The sequence below is a fragment of the Andrographis paniculata genome, unplaced genomic scaffold, assembly GCF_009805555.1.
Source record: "Andrographis paniculata isolate CXL003 unplaced genomic scaffold, ASM980555v1 Contig10END, whole genome shotgun sequence".
NCBI classification, from domain to species: domain Eukaryota; kingdom Viridiplantae; phylum Streptophyta; class Magnoliopsida; order Lamiales; family Acanthaceae; genus Andrographis; species Andrographis paniculata.
The window spans coordinates 107,408-128,024 of NW_026137380.1; the positions used below are offsets into that span (position 1 = coordinate 107,408).

The 20,617-nt window shown below is 31.6% G+C and overlaps 2 protein-coding genes and 1 long non-coding RNA gene across 5 annotated transcripts; 2 read left to right on the forward strand and 1 right to left on the reverse strand.

Annotated features, from left to right (window-relative positions):
- Window positions 1-532: 532 nt before the first annotated feature.
- LOC127245261 (uncharacterized) lies at window positions 533-4,728 on the forward strand. 2 transcript variants are annotated; one of them, XM_051266027.1, is made up of 7 exons: window positions 533-812; window positions 1,288-1,410; window positions 1,503-1,558; window positions 1,638-3,030; window positions 3,126-3,373; window positions 3,703-3,835; window positions 3,912-4,728. In XM_051266027.1, the coding sequence occupies exons 2-7, from the start codon at window positions 1,305-1,307 to the stop codon at window positions 4,550-4,552; spliced, it is 2,577 nt and encodes an 858-aa protein (XP_051121984.1). In that variant the 5' UTR covers window positions 533-812; window positions 1,288-1,304; the 3' UTR covers window positions 4,553-4,728. The 2 variants fall into 2 exon arrangements, with proteins under 2 accessions (XP_051121984.1, XP_051121992.1); XM_051266035.1 differs by lacking the exon at window positions 533-812 and adding an exon at window positions 846-993.
- A 10,202-nt stretch (window positions 4,729-14,930) lies between these two features.
- Window positions 14,931-20,616, forward strand: LOC127266374 (kinesin-like protein KIN-14I). 2 transcript variants are annotated; one of them, XM_051296715.1, is made up of 19 exons: window positions 14,931-15,447; window positions 15,719-15,885; window positions 15,970-16,113; window positions 16,203-16,460; window positions 16,543-16,614; window positions 16,723-16,791; window positions 16,921-16,980; window positions 17,063-17,179; window positions 17,255-17,336; window positions 17,418-17,513; window positions 17,604-17,777; window positions 17,858-17,964; window positions 18,056-18,234; window positions 18,345-18,506; window positions 18,673-18,926; window positions 19,023-19,186; window positions 19,325-19,480; window positions 19,581-20,050; window positions 20,126-20,616. In XM_051296715.1, the coding sequence occupies exons 1-19, from the start codon at window positions 15,333-15,335 to the stop codon at window positions 20,250-20,252; spliced, it is 2,973 nt and encodes a 990-aa protein (XP_051152672.1). In that variant the 5' UTR covers window positions 14,931-15,332; the 3' UTR covers window positions 20,253-20,616. The 2 variants fall into 2 exon arrangements, with proteins under 2 accessions (XP_051152672.1, XP_051152596.1); XM_051296639.1 differs by having other exon boundaries at window positions 17,054-17,179; window positions 20,126-20,615.
- On the reverse strand, window positions 17,178-20,220 carry LOC127239208 (uncharacterized). Its single transcript, XR_007836105.1, has 5 exons — window positions 20,109-20,220; window positions 18,978-19,067; window positions 18,404-18,882; window positions 17,398-17,851; window positions 17,178-17,276 (listed from the first exon to the last, which is right to left on the reverse strand). It is a non-coding gene; the product is annotated as an uncharacterized LOC127239208 (long non-coding RNA).
- Window position 20,617: the final 1 nt, after the last annotated feature.

Genomic DNA, 20,617 nt, shown 5'->3' on the forward strand with positions numbered 1-20,617 from the left:
TTTGTATTTAAATAATATTTAATATAATATTTTATAAAAATTATATTTATTTATTTTTAAATAGTCCGAAATATTGTATAAAAGCGTAGAAAAGAGAGACCCCCAAAATATATACACACTCAATACTTTTACAGAATATAAAATAAATATAGAATATGCTATGCTGATTTTATTACTAACTCATATTCCACAGGATTACTATAAAATATACTGTACGAAATACCATTTTTCACATAAAATATTTTATGCATAATGCAACATATTTATGGTACAAAACAAATAAAAACTGCTCCACTTTATGTATTATTTCGTACAAAGAATTATGGCTCATCAGATTTCCATTACAATTATTAAAAATAAAAACAATTATTATCTTATCAAGCATTAAATAATATACTATAAAAAAAATAAATTAAAATAGTATAATAACAAATTAAACTGATTGTACCGTATACGTATAACACGAATAAATACCATTCAATGGCTCATACATTATACGGAGCGTGAGCCCACGCTCTCTCTGTTTCTCACTCTACACTCTTTCTCTCTCTACTCTGCTCTCAAATCCAAATCTTTTCTCTCTTTCTTTTTTCAAATCACTCGCCCCCTTTTTTTTTTTTTTTTCCTCCTTTTTGTCTTCACTCCACAACTGGACTGCCGATCGGAATTCAAAATCGCATCAGGGTTCTTGACGTACGTTGTAGATCTTATCCTCGCCGGCGTTTCTGACGGATTTGATTCTGCTGTTAGGTCAGAGGAGATTTGGTGGAGGAGAGATGAGGACTCTGCTGGTGCTGGTGCTGCCTTGATATGTGCGGCCTTTGACTGAGCTTTTCCATTTTGTTCGCCTTTAATTTTTTTTGTTCTTCCGCTTGCCCCTTCGAATGTTTTTGTTGGAGCAGAAACCCTAGGAATGCGGCTGTGATAATCTATACATGTAGTTGATTGAATGTGTGTAGGTGTGCTATGAAAATTAGATGATTTCTACAGGAGGTTTGTGCGTTTTGGTTTAGTTAATCTGGTTTTTGGGTGTTCGATGTGTTTCCGTAGGGAGTAGATTTGTGGTTTCTCTGCGTTTTCTGTGGAATGTGATTGTGAAGTTTTGCCCTATTTGTGGTGAAGGTTTTTGGTTTAATTGCAGAAATAGAGTGTAGATTTCTGAAGATTTCATAGGTTAATCGTGTTGAAAAATTAGGGTTTCGTTTCTCGATATTATGGTGTTTATTTTTGAACAGTGTATGGAACTTCGTTTACCGACATTGACTTTTATCATCGATTCCATTTCAGCACTGTAAGGAGCTTTAATGGAGGTTGAGAAGCGTGGAGGAGCGAAGGGAGGCTTCTTCCAGTTATTCGATTGGAATGGTAAATCTAGGAAGAAGCTTTTCTCAGCCAAATCCGATTTACCAGGTAGATCTTCATCTCCATTTTCTTCTACTGATTGTTTGTTGTTCTTGCTATGATCTTGTATTTAAGAATATTATTCTCATCTTCTGCTGCAGAGAATTCGAATCACGGCAGAGAAGCTTATCACAGCTCTGTTCTTGCGAGGCAGCTGGTAATTTCTTCAGATTTCTTTGTTTTCAACTCGATTTTTTCGAAGCTTGTGATACCAACTGCTGTGCATTTTTCTGTAGGATCTTGAGAATGGGTTTCCACCAAATGTCCGAGGCCACAACGATTATTATTACGCCTCATCGACAAGTGGCGATTCGGAGTACGGCACAAAGGCCCCCGGGGTTGTGGCCCGCCTTATGGGATTGGACTCGTTGCCTACACAGAACGCCACCGAGACATGTTTTACAGCTCCATTTGCCGACCCTCAGCCGTATAATGATTCTGGTTATGTAATGGCTGCTCCTGCATTTCAACGGGAACACGACATTGTGATCTTTGAGAGTGTCCGGAATAAATTGGATGGATCGAGTAGGAATCCATTGGACCTTAAGTTGCAGAGGGCGCAGAACCGATCAATCGAGAGGTTTCAGAAAGAGGTGTTGCCACCGAAATCAGCAAAGCCGATTTCTGTCACTCAGCACCGTCTTTTATCTCCGATCAAGAGTCCGGGATTCGTCCCACCTAAAAATGCAGCTTATATTATCGAAGCAGCGTCGAAAATGATCGAGCAGAGTCCGAGGTCAAACGCAAAGGCAAACTATTCGCCACTCGGGTCCTCGTCTTCGGTTCCGATCAGAATTCGGGATTTGAAGGAGAAAATGGAGGCTGCTCAGAGATCTTCTCAGTTAGCCGATTTGTCCCAACGGGGTAAAGAGCAAAGTTCTGTTAGAAATGTGAAGAAACAGGTCAATGCTCGGGGGCAGGTTCAGTTGGAAAATGGCTATTCGTCTAAGGGTTCCGAAGAATCGAAAAGAGTCGGTTCTCAAAGATTAAAGAGCAAGGAAAAGTCGGGCCCTCTTGCTTCTCAGGGAAAGGTTAACATTCAGAAAAGGGATCGTTTGAATTCGGTCGGGAATCGAAGTTCGGAGAAACACAAGGAACACAATGACGCCCGGCCCGGTTCCGTAGCAAGAAATTTAACGAATACACAAAAGAGATCGGAAAGGCAAACTCCGGCTAGGAAGCCTTCGGAGGTTCTCAGGACAAATAATCAGAAACAAAATTGTGTATTTACTGAAGATGGAGACCGAAAGGAGAGGAAAGAGGCACATATATCGTCGACCAATGATTTACCGGCGCAGACGCATAGGACTGTAGATAAAATCGTTGTGAATAATGTGATTACATCGAGGAAGACAAATTTCGTGGCTGCTGATCAAGGGAAAGAGCTTTCGTCGTCTAAATCGAGGATGGCTTCGAAGAAGAAGGTGCTGATCAATGGGAATATTCAGACCAGCGGAAGCACTACCCAGAAAGCGGGGTCGGTAAAAGATGAGCGATCTGTAAAACATAATGTTGCGTTCGCGGATGACTCTAAGTGGGACATGATCGACAAGAAAAGTAGCTTGGATGTAGTGTCGTTTACGTTTTCATCTCCGATCAAAAAGTCTGTGGCCGGATCCAACTCTTGCGGTAATATCTGGAAGCGACTCGTTTATGTTTCTTTTATGATTTTGTTCTTCGACTATCCGAATCTAATGTGATGAATGCTGCTTTGTGCTGTTCAGGCTTTAACGTCGCTGGCGGGGATGCCTTAAGTGCGCTGTTGGAACAAAAGCTCAAAGAGCTGACTTCGAGGGTCGAGCTATCCCAGAAAGAAATGTCGGAGGTCGGTTCTTCTGGTTCTACCAACAACTATGGCAACCTCAGCTCCACCGTTGATTTTCTGAAGGGCCTCCCCATGGACGGCGACGTATGTAAAAGTAAACGGGAAACTGGGAACGCAGCTGATTTCTCTCCCGACAAAAGAATCACGGTACAATTTCTTATATAAATTATTACTACATCGAATAAAATTAAAATTACTTCATTGCTTGAAATATGTTGATTGTTCGACGAATTGAGACTCTTGGTAAATGTTTTGTCAATCGAATCTTGTTTACGTGTTGAATTTTGAGCTGATTCGTGTGATAATGTCATGGTTTGAAACTCGAGCAAGTTTATTTTAGAAGTTGAATATATGTAACTATGCTAACGGGATCTGAAAATGTGTACACCTTGTTATACTTCCCGGAAGTTTTCCTGCCGTAATATTAATACTTCCTTCGATATGAATGTAGTTGCTGTGTTCTTATTCAATATCAGGGACTCGATTACGTAAACGTTGACAACGATAACCGCATCGACTATCAAAGGCTTCATTTGCAAGGGTCTCTTTCAGTATCATGTCGACCGTCATCGTCAGGCGCAAGTTTCGACTCATACAACCCTGCCGACGGTAAAAAGTTGCATCCCTCAGTTAATTATTCATGTTTCGAGAATTACTCACCTTTTTTTACTGGTCTCGTCGACAGGTCGGTTGCCGTGTTTGTCGCTAGACTCCTACGAAGGAACAAACTGGAGCTCGACTCAGAAATCTCACTCCGCCGAAGGCGACACCGAGATCTCGGACACGGCATCGTCGTCTCAGTCGATAACGGCGAAATCGAGCTCGTGCATCGCGGATCCGAAGGACCCGTCCCCCTGGGAGCTCGACTACATCAAAGACATCGTGACGAATGCGGATCTGTTATGGGAAGAGTTCGCACTGGGGCAGGCGTACAGGATCATACCGCCGGATCTGTTCGAGCAGTTGGAGAATCATCACAAAGAGGAGCCCCCGGTCCTGGAGCGGAGGGCGCTGTTCGACTGCATTTGCGAGTGCCTGGAAGATCGGTGCGGGCGGGTGCTTGCGGGGAGCTGGAAGTTGTGGGCGAAGGGGACGGCGGCGGTGCGGCGGCGAGAGTGGCTGGCGGAGGAGGTGTGCGGGGAGGTGGCGGGGTGGATGAAGGGCGGGGATGAGATGATGGTGGACGAGGTGGTGGAGAGGGACATGAGCTGGAAGGGCGGGAAATGGATCGAGTTCGAAACGGAGTGGATGGAAGAAGGGGTAGCTGTAGAGGATGGGATACTTACTAACTTGATAGATGAATTGATCGATGATTTCTTGCTTTGATTTGATTTGATGAATTTGATCTTGTTGTTCTTGATCTTGATCTTGTTCTTCTGGGTTTTGATTTCGGTTTTGGTGTTTATTTGGTAACTTATTAAGTTTGATGGATGGGTGGATGGGATTTTTGTATCCATGTTTGGTTTGTGGGAAGTTTGTTTATTGCAGAATTGTAACTTAAATGGGTCTTTGAGTTTTGGTTTTATTGTGATTTTAGGCTATATATGTTTAGATGAGTATTTTGAAAGCAATATTTAATTTACAGTAAAAAAGGGAAGGTATTTAGCGCCGATTTTAATTTGAAATAGTAAAAGAAGAAATGCTAAGAAGGTATTTAGGTGTGTTCGGTTGTAAAATTTTTAAGAAATTTTACTATTCATCTATTTTTTTCTTTCCAAAAACATCAAATCAAACCCCTATTTTTATTTTTTATATTATACTAAAAATAAATTTTATATTCAAAACATCACATCAACACCTGTTTATATCACGTTGTACAACTATTTAAATTCAAAATTTTTATTATTCAAATCCCAACTCAAAATCCAAACCCCAAACAAACACACCCTAAGCTAATTTTGGTTTAGTAAGTACTCTAAAAAATAATTTTATTTTAATATTAAAATAAAATAAAAAGTTTATAAAATAATTGATAAAAAAAAATTGTTGAGTAAATAAAAAATACTAGCAAATTAGTTGTTATTTGTTAAATAAAAAACAATAAATTAGTTGTTTTTATTACGCATCTTATAGAGTATTAATTGAACAAAAAATAAATTAGATAGTAAACGATGTCGTGGAAAATAGATGTTTATTAATAGAATATTTTAAATAAAAAGTAAATCTTGAATATAATATTTTTAAATGAAAAAATTTAAAATAAATAATTGAAAAAGTAATATTTTTAGAAAATAAATATTCTTATGTCTTTTTAATTATTTATTCATTTTTCTATTTTGGTATGTCTCAAAACAAAATATCAATTTCTTTAGTAACTTTAATACCTATTATTAAAATTACTCTTAAATTCAAGCTATATTACAATAAATTTTTACTTTAAGGATATTTTAGTTTTTTTACATTTATTCTTACTATATTCTAATACAATACTAAAATTTCTAAAATTTTGTGAAAAAAATAGATAGATAGATAGATATGAAACGAAAAGAGTATTGCAAAAGTAAAATTGAAAAATATGAGTAAAGAGGGCAGGGGTTTTTCTATTTGGAATTGACGTTAACTTGTATACATAATTTATGGTGACGGTTATTGTTAAGTCAATACCGTTCTAATTTGATCAAGTTAATATATTAATTTGAACCAATTAATATTTCATCACGAGATATATAACATATGTTGTGTTATATAGAATTTATATACTGCGTGGATTATGTATTATGTTATGTTGTCTAATTTGTTTATTGTGTTGAAATTTTAATTTATTGTGCTATATGAAATTATATAATGGACTGTCAAAAAATATGTTATATATTGTATTAATATTTGTTATGTATTATATATTTTGTTTTGTATGATCCGCTTATTGTACTACATAAATTTATATAATGTGCTATCAAAATATATGTTATACATAGAATTAATATATGTTGTAGGATATATGCTATATTCTTTATAATACTCCCTCCGTCTCATATCTATATATCCATTTGATTTTTTCGCGAAATTTAAAAATATTAGTATTATATTGAGATAAAGTAGAAATAAATGTAACAAGACTAAATTATCTCTATTAGTAATGTATGATATACATGTAATGACATTTGTATAATATATTGTAAATTAGAAGAATATTTGTAATGTTAGGTAGATAGTACAAATACTAAAAAAAAGAAATTGATACTTTATTATGAGACAAGACCAAAATGAAAAACGGATAAATTGTTAAGGTACGGACGAAATATATGCTAATTGATCCAATCACTGAAAAAACCAAAACAATAATTTATATTTCTGATTTTAATTTTTTAAAACAAAAATAAGTATCAAATGTAATGTTTGGTATAAGCAACAAAATAGATAAATAAAAACATAAGTGAGCAAACCACACTTTCATGAAAAGTTTGTTTACTAAATGAGATTATTTGAACCAAGTAGTGAACCTAATTTATGCACATGAAATGTTTAGTTGTAATATATATCCAATCTTCTATTTTTAATTTTGTTTTAAAAAAATATATATATCTATTGTCTATTTTTTACTGTCTGAGTTCCTCCTATTCCAAAATATTATTATTTTAAATAAATAGAAATACGATAAAATATTAATAGTATTATTATTTTTTTTAATTTTATGTATAAATTAATTATATATAATAATATATTTGTAATTTTACTAAAAATTTAAAATATTTTAATATCCCACGAAAAGATAGTACATTGTAAATCAAAATTCAAATCATGACAGAAAACTAAACAAACTCTACTAATGTTGTAGATTTGTTTCACATCTATTCAACAAATACAATACTACTTCCCTCCGTCTCAATGCAATAATCTTGTTTATTATTTGTCCGTCCCAAAATAATAGTCTCATTTCCATAAATACTCATATCATCAAAAAATTATCTTCACTTTTTCATTATTATTACATAAATGCCACTACTTTTTATACTAATACACTCACAAGTCTTTTATTCATATTATTTTACCAACTATCAATATAATATCAATATTTCTTAAATTTTGTGTCAAACTCAAATAAGACCATAGTTTTGGGAGGGAGAAAGTATTATTTAATTTGGCTTGATTATTTTAGTTAGTTTGATAGATTGAATTATTATTATAAAAGTTAGGCTTCTTATAATTGTTTGAAGTATTATAATACAAGGTAATACTATCATAACTTTATATATATATTATTTCAAAAAAACTAATCATACCCTCGATTTATAACCAATTGATGAGTGTACTTCCATCATGCTCAATATATAGCACAAATTGAAAATTGATTTTTTTTTTTTAAATAATATTAGAATCAAAGTTATCATAATTAAAAATAATAATAATAAAATTCAGATCGAATTTATTGCTTATACTTTTATGAAACTTAAAAGTAGAAATATTTTTAACATAAATTTAAAAAGCATATAAACATTAATGTTGATCCATGATATGTTTGTATTTTTACTCCGATTTTCATATAAACATATACTATCTTCGTGCCTTAATAAGGTATTTATTTATTATATATATATATTTATATATTTATCTATTTCAAATCAAAGTATTTTTTTAAATAACTATAGCACATATCCAATATTAAAAATATTCTTAAATTTTTTTTGAAAAACCTAATACATATTACTAATAAGAATATAAATATCATTTTATCTCTATTTTTACTAAATACATGTATAATACCAATATTCAAAAAACTAAATAAATATCTTAGGAGTATTTGGTTTTAATTAATTATTTTTACTGTGTAAAAAATAAAACTCCAAAAGTATACATAAAATGTATTCATTTTGTGTTTTCTTTAATTTGATTTTTTGTCTCGATAAAATAATATTTTGATTCGATATTTTGTCTCGTAATAACTATATTCTACATAGTTAAAAATAATAATAATAATAATAATAATAATAAAATTAAAAAGAATAGAGCCAAAATTAGTGGAAAATGCCATTAAAAGACACATGTGGAACAAACCCTAGCCTTACTTTTTAGGACCTTTTTTAAATCCAAACTACAAATAACTTATCTCCAAAAACAACTCATCCCACTTTCCTTTTCCCCTAACAACCTTAATTAATCAACAAACATTTTATTTTGTTTTTATTTTTATTGCAACAAAACTACTTTATTGGACTTCATTACTTTTGCAAGTACTCCAACTTTCAAATGAATTTCAAACATTATAAAATCTATTTATAACAATATATTTAGTATTATCATTACACACTATTAACAACACCTAAAAATTAAGCACATTTATTTTGAGCAAATTTTAGAATAAATCACTTCTCAAATAAAATTTTGTACAAATGTCTTATCCATCCTATCTTCAATATATATTTAAAAAAATAAATTTATTCCGACGACTTTTCAGTGCACTTACTTGACTAGTATTGTTTGCAAATTATTTTGCTCGATTTATAAGTTATCTAATATGTATTTGAAAAATAACGACCGTAAATTCTAATATTGAAAAAAAAAAAAAAAAAAAAACCCTTAAGGGGCCCTAGCCCACAATTCAATTGAATTTTAAAGAATAAAAAGTTGTATTAATTGAGAAAGAAAGGGGCCTTTGCCTTATAAAGAAAAACATCCCCATTTGAGGACACCTCTTTTTAGTTATCTATGTATATTATTTTGAAATATATATATATATATATATTTATTTATTTAGATTCATTGTATCAAATGGATCATTTCAAACATAATAATTTGATATTGTGTGTTTGGATGTGATTTGTATTGAGTTGAATTTTTATTTGAATAGCACTAGTAATATTTTGGACCTCATTATAAATTTGTTTTTAGTACAAAAATGCTATTATTATCTCAATTTTTTTAAAACTATTATTTCTAATTTATAAATATGCCTCAATTTTATTTTTGTAATTTTCTTAATGTACACACAAATTTTCATCTTTTACTAATTTAATAGTATAATTTATAATAAAATTGTGCTGAAAAAAAACATGCAAACTGAATGTCACACAACATGTTCCTATTGTCTTCTTCATGTTCATAATTCTTTTTATTTTTTATTTTAAGAAAAACATAAATAAACATACTTAGAATCGATAAAATTCTTTTAAATCAAAATATTCAATTGTTTGTTTACTTGATGTTTGATGTTTTGAATATCCATATTAGTGAAAATTCTAAATTTACATATTTTTAAATTTTTTTAATATAATATTTTAAGAGAAAAAACCATAAATATAAAGTAAATAATACAAAAATAATTTGATAAGACTGGCCTATATATATAATTGAATAATTAGAAAATCTAGAGATGATCATAGCTAATCTACAATGTATTCCATATATAATTATAGTTAGAGTTCAAATGGGGTCTCTATTTATAATTAAAATAAAGATTGAATCTAGTGAACCATAAACTTACACATAAAAAGGCAAACAATATATATATATATATATATATATTAAAATAATAGGAAATAAATTAATTAAATGAAAAAGGAATAAGGTAGATGCCTAAGGCCATTTCTTTTATGGCCATATTTAATTTGTTCTTTGTGTTTGTGATATGTTTATTCATTAATGAAGCTTCTCTTCTTCCCTTTTAATTCCTTTGATAAATATATATATATATATATATATTTATATTTATTACTTTTTATGAATATTTTAAGATAAATAGTTATTGTTAAAATGCTTAAACACTGTGCTAAAACCACATTCAATATTTCAATATGAATAGACAATACATGAATTATAAGTTAGTAACATATTATTTATGATATAATATAAATATAATAAATAAATTATCAAATATATAATAAAAGTTCACATAATATATACTTCTCACTCCTTTTCATATCTATATATTCGTTTGCTTTTTGCAAGGCGTTTTAAAAATATTAGTATTATATTGGGATAAAGTGGAAATAAAGGTAAAAATACTAAATCAACCCTATTAGTATTGTATGATATAAAAGTAATGACATTTGTATAATATATTGTAAATTGAAAGGGTATTTGTAATGTTATATAGATAATACAATTACTAAAAAAAAATAAAAATGGATACTTTATTATGGGACAAACCAAAATAGAAAAATAGATAGATTGTTAAAGGACGGAGGAAGTATTATTTATCACATGAAAATATATTCATCTAGTACACTTATAAAGTATTAATCATATTTTTGTCTAAAAGACTTAGAATTGTTGAAATATATATACATAAATATATTGGGTTAGAATTGCTTAAATATACGTAAATATAATTAATTACCTTACAGTAATTTAGTTCAGTGATTATAAATAAATTCTTAAGTGTTTTTATACTATAAATTTCTTGAACATTTGCATGTAAAACGATGACAATATTGAAATGTAATTCGTACAAGGGAGCGTGATATTTTACAATTATTTATATTTTTATTTTAAAATATTAAATTTAATAATGATTTTTTATCTAAAATTTCAATACTTTATTTATTAAAAAAAAAAACCTACAAAAAATAGACATCATTTTATAAAATACAAGAAAATATCAATTTTGTAATGAGGTGTTTTCGTTCCTAAATTCATTTTTTCTATTCCTAATGATATTAGAGACGGAATTATGGATGAAATTAACGTGAAATTTAGGAACGAAATTCTGTTTCAAATATACTTATTTTATTTTATTTTTTTTAGTGAATATAACGTGATACTCCCTCCGTCCCAATACAATAGTCTTGTTTACCATTTTTGTCCGTCCCAAAACAATAGTCTCATTTTCATAAATAATCATATCACTATGAAATTATCCTTAATTTTTCATTATTATTACATAATTGTCACTATTTTTTACACTAATACACTCACAAAGGCAAAAAAAAATTTTACCCGTATTTTTTACATACTACTAATATAATATCAATATTCCTTAAATGTTATTATTTGTAGTTATTCATTTATTATTATTATTATTATTATTATTATTATTATAAAGATGTAATAATTACTAAATGTAACCTTTAAAAGAAACTCGACAATGAATATAACGTTTCTTTAATAATAATAATAATAAGGTGGGGTCAGTAACACTGAAATAAATGTTGGATCGCCAGGAATCATGGGACTTTGCTATTATGCTTTGTCGTGACTCATAATTGTTTGTTATTCTTTCTTTCTCATTTAAAAGATATTTTTTTGTATTTTATATAGATTAATAGTAATAATTAATAATTTTCTTATAAATACTAAAACAATACAATATACTTACATGATTTTTACTAAAAAAATAATTTTGGATGATCCAAATAAAAAATAAGAGAAACTGTATTTTTATGAGAAATTAGTAATAAAATCAGATTATATATATATATTTTTTCATTTTCTAGCTAAAATAATGATTAGATTCAATATTTTATATAAAAAATATATATGTTTTATTTGGGAACAAAAAAAAATTATATAATAAAAAATGAGAAAATAATCAAAGAGAGCAAAATAATTGGGAGTGTTTGGGTTGTGCTTGTATTTTGTATTTATATTGCTATTTTATATTATATTTTGTGAGATAGGATAATATATATATATTTTTAATACAAAAATTACTTATTTTATTTTATATTTAAATAAAAGACTAAAATTAGGCTAATAAAATGTACAAGCAACTAAAATTATCTACTTAAATACTCCGTATAGTTAAACCAAAATTTCAAGAAAAAGGTAAATAATATAAATAAAAAATACTTTATATCTTATTTTAAGAAAGATCTGTATAATAATTAAGGATACATTTGTTCGTATTATGAATGTTTACAGTATTTAATTTTTCTAATATGATCAAAATAGAAATAAATATTATTCCCTTATTTACTTAAACATGAAATTAATTTTTTTGACACAAATTTTAATATGAGTATGCACTTGTAGTTATTTTTTATAATAAAAAATATAAAATTTAAATTTAAATATTTTTAGATGACAAATAAAAAAAAAAATAAATTTAAAAGCAAGACAGTTTATAATACTACTATTTAAAAAAGAAAAAAATTCTCCTTATCAATCAATTGTGTGTTTACTTATTTATTTATTATTGACATAGCATTCCGATTCCGATGGTACTACTATGGATGCGCAGAGTACTATTCTACACGTGTCTTTTGCCTACCTAACTTGGTACAAAGTAAAAGGGGTGGCTTGAAAGTTGAGCCGCGCGCCGGCTGCCGGCGTGGGTTAGCCGCTCTGCTTTATTTTATTTTATTTTATTTTACTTTACTTAATAGATACTCCGAAGCTACTTAACTCTCAGGCTCGGCGGTTCCATACCAAAGGTTTGTTATTTTCATAATTATTTTTCAAATTTTTTTAATTCACTGAACTTTCATAATTCAAATAAAATACACAACAAAGATTTTAATGTCGTGTTCTTTTGTCAATTTCACTAAAGAAATTTATAAGTCAGACTTTTAAAAAAATAAATATCAATTAAATAAATATTTTTTATATTATATTTAAATTTTATTTTACATAAATTGTCTATTGTTCCGTCTGTGTAATATGTAGTGTTATACTATCAGTATTACGTTGAATTTAACATCTAAGCAAAGTAACAGTGACCATATTATATAGACATTGAGAATAAATAAATAGCATTAACAATAAACCAATGATAGTTGAGTGTGAGTAGTCTTGGTTATAGGCCAATTAGTGTCATATTTATTAATGAGTGATTATGGTAGTAATTATGACAATTAGCCTTAAGATTTGGCTTTGGACTTGGACATACTATTAATTTAATTTAATTAATTAATGGACCAGCAACCAATTAAATGATACTTGCATGTTACTTATTCATTTGCACCCTCTTATTTGGGGTCTATTTACCTTCAATTTGCAAAATAATTGTTGTATGAGATAGATATTATATACTATATTGTTTATTTTTATCTTATATATATATTATTTATAGATAATTTTTCATATTTTATTTTTTTAAATATGATTCATAAAGTTATTCTAAATAAAAAGTATGATTAGAATGATTAAAATATAAAAATTAACGATATTATATCAAACAAAATATCACCCCAAAGTAAAACATGCAAAAGCAATGGGAGATAGGGTTTTTTTAAAAAAAAGTTTGAATTTAATGTTTTTGGAGCAAAATTGTGAAATTGGTGTGTTAATTTTGTATTTTTAAAAATAAATGTTTTTTTTTTTATGTTAAGTGTAGAAAATTATATTATAATATAAAAAAACAATATTTTATAGTACTTCCGTCCGACTCTAAGGGTGGTTCTCATTTACTTTTTGTGTATTAAGTACAATGACGCAAAAAATAAATGAGACCTTTAGAGCCGGACGGAGGAAGTATTTAATTGTTAACTTTTGTTAATTGATTAAAAAAACATATTCTTCCTCCGTCTTAATTCAAAATATCATTTTTACAATTTTTGTCTATTCCATTTCAAAGTATCTATTTTCTATTTGAAAAAAATAATTATACACTAATATCAAAATACCCAACAAAAGTGTCAAATCATATTATTTCTTAATTTAATGTAGAACATCTAATAATTCATTTAAATGTCACAATTAGAGTTTTGAACTTGTAACCATAAGTTTACAACTCAACTTACCATACCAATGTAGCCATCATTGACAAGAAGCTGTATCTTATTTTACTTTAATTTTGTTTTAGCTTGTTCTGAATTTTGAATATTTTAAATAAACAATAGCTATTAAAATTTATATTTTTCAAAAAATAAAAATAAAAATACCTTACTAAGGTTTTATTTAAAATATATATATATAGTAAGGGTTTGCATAAATAAATTTTTTATTGGTATAATAAAAATTAAAACTAGACACGAGTACACAACTATATTAAAAGAAAAAATTATAAATTGAATAATGTAAAATTAAACAATGACGACAAAATAAAATTAACTATGCAAACAAAAAGAAAAAAAAAATTATCTATGCAATTATGAGAATAGTTAAAATGATTGTTGATTAGCCGTATAATATATGTAAATTAATTATAGCACAATCTGCTATTTTTCAAATGCGTATCTGGTAAACTTGGAGCAAAATTATCGAAAAATTTTGAACCTATAACCTTAAGCTTATAAGTTGAACTATTACCCGTTATTGAGTTGTTTATTTGTCTATTTAAATTTGTTTTTTACAATTGAGATTTCTATCTCTACAAATTTTCTCATCTTTTTTACTATACAACTCTTACCATTTAGATAAGTACAATTTTTTATTTACATAAAACACCCAAGTTAAAAAAATATTTAAATAAAAAATTAAATTAAAAAGATAAATAAATAGAACACATTAATATACACATATGATGTATTTCTATTTTTTTTTTTTCTATATATATATAAAATGATTTTTTATTTAAAATTTTATACCCCAAAATTTTCAATATATATATAAACACATCTATAAGTTTTTAGAATTAAATTTTAGAATCTTGATATATATTTTAATATTATATATATAGGAGTACTTTTTATATTTTCTTAATATATATACTTTTTTAGAATTTTTATTTTTTATAAATATAGACAGATGCTGGAAATACGAACCACGAAAGATCCCGAGCCTTGAGGTTCGGAAGAGCTTAGGAACTAAAATAGTATTGATGGATAGAGAGAGAAAGATAAATTACGAAGTAAAAGGGAGTCAGTCAGGGGTGAAGGAGACGCGCAAAGGATCGATCGAAGCCATTGAAGAGCTCAAACAAACAGTGTGAAGATCAAAGAAAAAGAAATGATTGATCAATCAATATCATTTGTTTATTGATTGGATGGTTATTTCTCTCCTTGTATCTTCGCAAACATTTTTTTTTTTTTTTGTTGTGTCTTTTTGTTCTTCTATATATGCCTGGTTGTTTGCTTGCGTAAAGACCGAGCATTCGCGCATATTGAGCAGTTTTTTGGTTTCGATTTTTCTTGTGTTTGCGCCTATACATATATGGGAGGATCGTCGATGCATGTACTGGAGAGCATGCATTTTGATTCTTGAATGTCGTTGACGGATTTTGATTTTGGGGAGAATCGCGTTTTCCGGTCGAGGATTTCTCCGCAGTCTGTGTGTTTTGCACGCGGCAACAATGGCGGAGGGTGCGGTGCAGTTGAATGTTGCGTCGGCGGTCGAGGATGCGCTTCGACAGAACGGCAACCGTCTCAGCGACATTGATTTGGCTTCGAGAAAAGCGGAGGAAACTTGTATGATCGATCATTTCGTTTATTCTCTATTGTTCTTGCTTATCTTTTCTGAGTTGCTGGAAATCGTGATATTGATGCAATTATTGGTCGTATATATATAGCATCTATCGTCATACGTGTTCTTATCGTCTTCTGAAGTTCTGATTGCTTGTCGTTTTGCATTATTGATTTGTTTTCGTTTTCCATGAAATAGAATTTGGTTGCTATTTGGTCAGGAATTTGGTAGGATTTGATTAAGCTTTAATCTCTAAAGAGAGAGTTTGTGTTTCAGCATTTAGAAGATATGAAGCCGCTGGATGGCTGCGAAAGATGTTAGGAGAGGTTGTAGAGAAAGATTTGCCTCCTCAGCCTTCAGAAGAAGAATTCAGACTTAGTTTGAGAAGTGGAATTATACTCTGCAATGTGCTGAACAAGGTTCAGCCTGGAGCTGTCCAAAAAGTATGAGAATTCTGTTTGTTATTAAAACGATTTCAGGTTGTGTAAATTGTTGGACGTTTTATTTTGATCTGTTGCTTGATTCAGGTAGTCGAGGCACCATCCGATACCGTTATCATCCCTGATGGAGCTGCACTTTCTGCATTCCAATACTTTGAAAATGTGAGAAACTTTCTCGATTCAGCAGAGCGCATGGGAATTCCAGCTTTCGAAACCTCTGATCTAGAACAGGTTTGGAGGCTTTAAACTTCATCATTTTGCAGCATATATATGTATAATCTGATTGCAGTTTACAGAAAGTGTTTGAATCAAACTGTTAGGGTGGGAAGACATTCAGAATCGTCAACTGCGTATTGGCGCTGAAATCGTTCCACGAATGGAAACAAGGAGGCGGAAAAGGAGTTAAGAAATTTGTTAGAAATGTAAAGCTCCTAGCAGCAGGGAAGCAGTTTGTTCGAAAGAATTCTGATCTGTTCACCAGTTCATTTTCAAGAAACTCACCCACCTGTGAGAAGTTTCTTGATTGTTTCTTCAATGAGAGGAACTCGGGCAATCTTGGACTGGACCTCACTGAAATGGTTTGCTCGTTTATTGCTCTTGCACCTATAGACATATCGATCAACAGAACTAATAAAGTTTTTTTCATTCTTGAAATTACAGGCTTCCTCTAATGCCCTGCACACATTTGTTTGTGATCTACTTTCTGATAAGAAGCCTGAAGACATTCCTTCGGTGAGTTCTCTCTTTTTACTCTTCTTTTGATTTCTTTTTAGTCTTGCATTTGCATTAGTTTTGTAATTCTTTACATTTGGGAAATTACTCAAGGATGCAATTGTGCAGATTGTGGAGAATTTGTTGAGTAGAGTTATGGAAGAATATGAACGTCGCATGGCAAGCCAAAGTGAACAGGTTAGCTTGATTTCTTAAGACTACTTAGGTTCAGTTTCCGAGCTTAAACTTTTTCAGTTGTCTCGGGCCTCTTGACTATGCAAGCATACGATATTCACAAGGTTCTATTTTCTTGCTTTGGTACAATAGGCTAGAACAGATCCAGGGGACTCAGATATTCCAAGTTCTAACAAGTGCACGGAGTTGGAGGTGTGATCAGAAGCTCTGTAATGAGTTCATATTTCAAATATGCACAAGTTTGACATGTCTTGTTTTATGGAAGAACCCGAAGGTAATTGAAGACGAGTGTTTGGCTGAGAAGGATGATGAATCGAAAGAAGATGTTCCAAAGCACCAAGATGATGCAAAGCAGCAACGAGGAAGCTTGCAGGCCATAAGAAGCATACAGGTAATCTCATAAGCCAAAAAAGAATCTTTCCATCTCTAATTTGGAGAGTAACCCGACTTCTTTCTCATTGTGTAGGAACTCAAAAGTACACTCCACTCTACAAAAAATGACATTGAAATGCTCAGCATGAAATATCAAGCAGAAGTAAACAATCTGGGTATGGAAGACCGGTGTTCATCGAATCTAGTATTTGCGACAATCAATGCAAAATTCTAAACCTGTTCCTGTATGATGATAGGAAAGCAACTTTACAGCCTGGCTCATGCAGCTTCTGGATACCAAAAAGTTCTTGAGGAGAACCGCAAATTATACAATCAAGTGCAAGATCTCAGAGGTAAACCTCTATTTGTTGGTATCTAAACACAGAATTGGTGCAAACCATCAACACATTGTCTTAGTGAGGATCTGTGAATGCACTCCACAGGAAATATAAGAGTGTATTGCCGGATACGCCCTTTTTTGCCGGAGAACCCCCCCGGTTCAAGCTGTGTGGAAGCAACCGACGAACAAACACTTACAGTACTCACCTCTTCAAAATATGTGAAGGGGAAGAAATCGTTTACTTTCAACAGGGTGTTTGGTCCATCTTCAAGCCAAGGTGATTGTCATATTCATTACCCGAATAGAATCTTCCTTCGAAACACCACCTCTATCATATCCTCTCCGTCATTTCTGCAGAAGAAGTATTTGGAGACACTCAACCACTGATACGTTCTGTCCTGGACGGGTATAATGTTTGCATATTTGCCTATGGACAAACTGGATCAGGAAAGACTTACACAATGGTAAGAGATAATAGTTCTATAAAGAGACCAATATAATATGTAGTGTATTGTTGCTTCTCTTACTTTATAGTGTTTCTTTTGTGATTCAAAGACAGGGCCAAAAGAACTTACACAAGAAAGCTTGGGGGTGAATTACAGAGCACTGAATGATTTGTTTTGCATATCAGAACAGAGAAAGAACACCATTTCTTATGATGTCTATGTTCAGATGATCGAAATCTACAACGAACAAGTTAGAGATCTCCTTGTGACTGATGGTCTTCACAAAAAATATCCTTTCTGCAAGTTCTTCATATTGTTTTACCTTTCTTTAGCGTATTGCCATATCTCAATCGCTTTGAATGAGCTTTTACGGTTGATATGCCTTAACTCCTAAACACGCTAGAAATCCGAAACAACACTTCTAACGGCATCAACGTACCAGATGCTAATCTATTACCTGTTACATCTCCATCTGATGTCATCAACTTGATGAACCTTGGGCACAAAAATCGTGCAGTTGGTTCTACAGCTATGAATGATCGAAGCAGTCGATCTCATAGGTACCTTTTGCTCCCCTATGTTTTTCATTATTTTTGGCCTGTTAACTCAACATGATAATTAAATAGTGTGACTGTGTGTGTTTGTGTTAGAAACTTAATAAAATTTGAACAAATGATGGTATCCATTTATTTTGAACCTGCAAAGCTTACACTGGTGATACTGCAGCTGCCTAACAGTCCATGTTCAAGGAAGAAATTTGACGTCCGGTTCAACCCTACGTGGTTGCATGCATCTGGTTGATCTCGCCGGAAGTGAAAGAGTGGACAAAACCGAGGCTTCCGGAGATAGATTGAAGGAGGCTCAGCATATCAATCGGTCTCTATCTGCTCTAGGAGATGTAATATCATCTCTTGCTCGAAAGAGCCCACATGTTCCCTACAGAAACAGTAAGCTTACACAGTTGCTTCAAGATTCGCTCGGTAAGACATGATTATTCACTCACTGCCAGCCAGATACACATTTTCACACACCTTAGAGCACTCAGATTCAAAATTCTGGTATGGTTTCAACTGCAGGAGGTCAAGCAAAGACTCTGATGTTTGTGCACATCAGCCCAGAACCTGATGCCGTTAGCGAAACAATTAGTACTCTCAAATTCGCCGAACGTGTTTCCACAATTGAGCTTGGAGCAGCTCGAGTTAACAAAGAGAGTACTGATGTCAAAGAACTAAAAGACGAGGTTTTATACATTTCATACTTACGTCGATATTCTATATATTTGCTTTCCTTGTGTAACTAATTCCCTTATATCTATAGCATTCATGGCTTTTATTTTATGTTTAGTTAAGATCGTTACCCTTAGCCTAATTACATGCAGATTGCTGCCCTTAAAGCAGCCTTATCACAGAAGGACAGAGGAGAGTCGGATTTTCATCAATGTCGAGTTATGAGCCCCGATAAATCGATGACTAGCCCTCTGGGAACCTCTCCTTCAGATTCCTTTCGGAGTAATGGTGATGACACAAAGACAGAGGTATGATCCTCATACATTTGGTTGAAAGGTTTCTATAACTGCTGGAATGGCTGAAAGTCGGATGATGGCTTTTTGTGGTTTGTTTGGTGGGCTGCTGCAGGTTATCAGCCAAGTTTCTTCGATTCCAACAACTCAATCCTTCGATGCTGAGATTCTCGATTCTCCCTCTTGGCCAAGTCCCAAATCGACAGAAGAAGGGAAAGATGAATGGGCTGTTGATAAGGTTGTGATGAAGAAACCAGGTGGTTTGAGTGGAGGCTATAATCACTTGGAAAAATGGGAGGATGGAGGAGAGTCGCCCAAGGCACTCTATCAAAAGTCCAGTCACGAAACGTCGAAGGTATACCCAGAACAATCTTTGAAGAAATATCATCGGCAGCACAGCCTCGACAATGGGTTGGGTAGGATTCAAAGCGATGATCACTCAGACGAGCAGGAGCTCGAAACTAGCGATTCTTCAGAGCTAGATTACCAATTGCAGATCAATGTTCCTAGAACTATACGCACGCCTAATGGAGCAGGATCGAAAGTGAAGCGATCTCCGTTGCAAGCTAAGACCCCCGAGAAAAGGTGATCTAGTCTAGATACTGCACACAACACAGACACATGCATTTTGTTTAACTCTCACCTCTTTTCCTCTTACAGAAGCCCAATTTCTCAACAGCCAGCAAGGAAGGTCTCCAACAAAGGAAATCAGTCCCCGTTGCGGAAGCATGCAAAGCAACCGGCTCTCGTTGACGTTAAACGAAAGTCAGCTGCTGCTGGGAAGTGAGAGCTAAGGTATGACAAAAAAACACAACTTGAGTAAATAGTTGCCATGCATGGATAATATTGTGAATGCTTCAACTTTTGGTGTTTCATTTTATTTCAATTTTTTGTTTTCAAGATTTCGATTCTGGTGATTTATCCCTTTTTTGTTCGGTGTCTGTCATGTTAATGAGTGTTGTTTGAGTGTGTTCAATACCACTGGTTTTGTAATTCTTTCCGCTGTACAAAAACTGAACCAAAAAAAAAAGGAAGAAAAGCATGGATGATATGAAAAATGTATAGAGCCCTCTCGAGGGCCTTTTTGAATCCTATATGCATAATTGAACTACATTGTGACTTCAAATTTCTTATATCTGCTGTGCTTTTAGA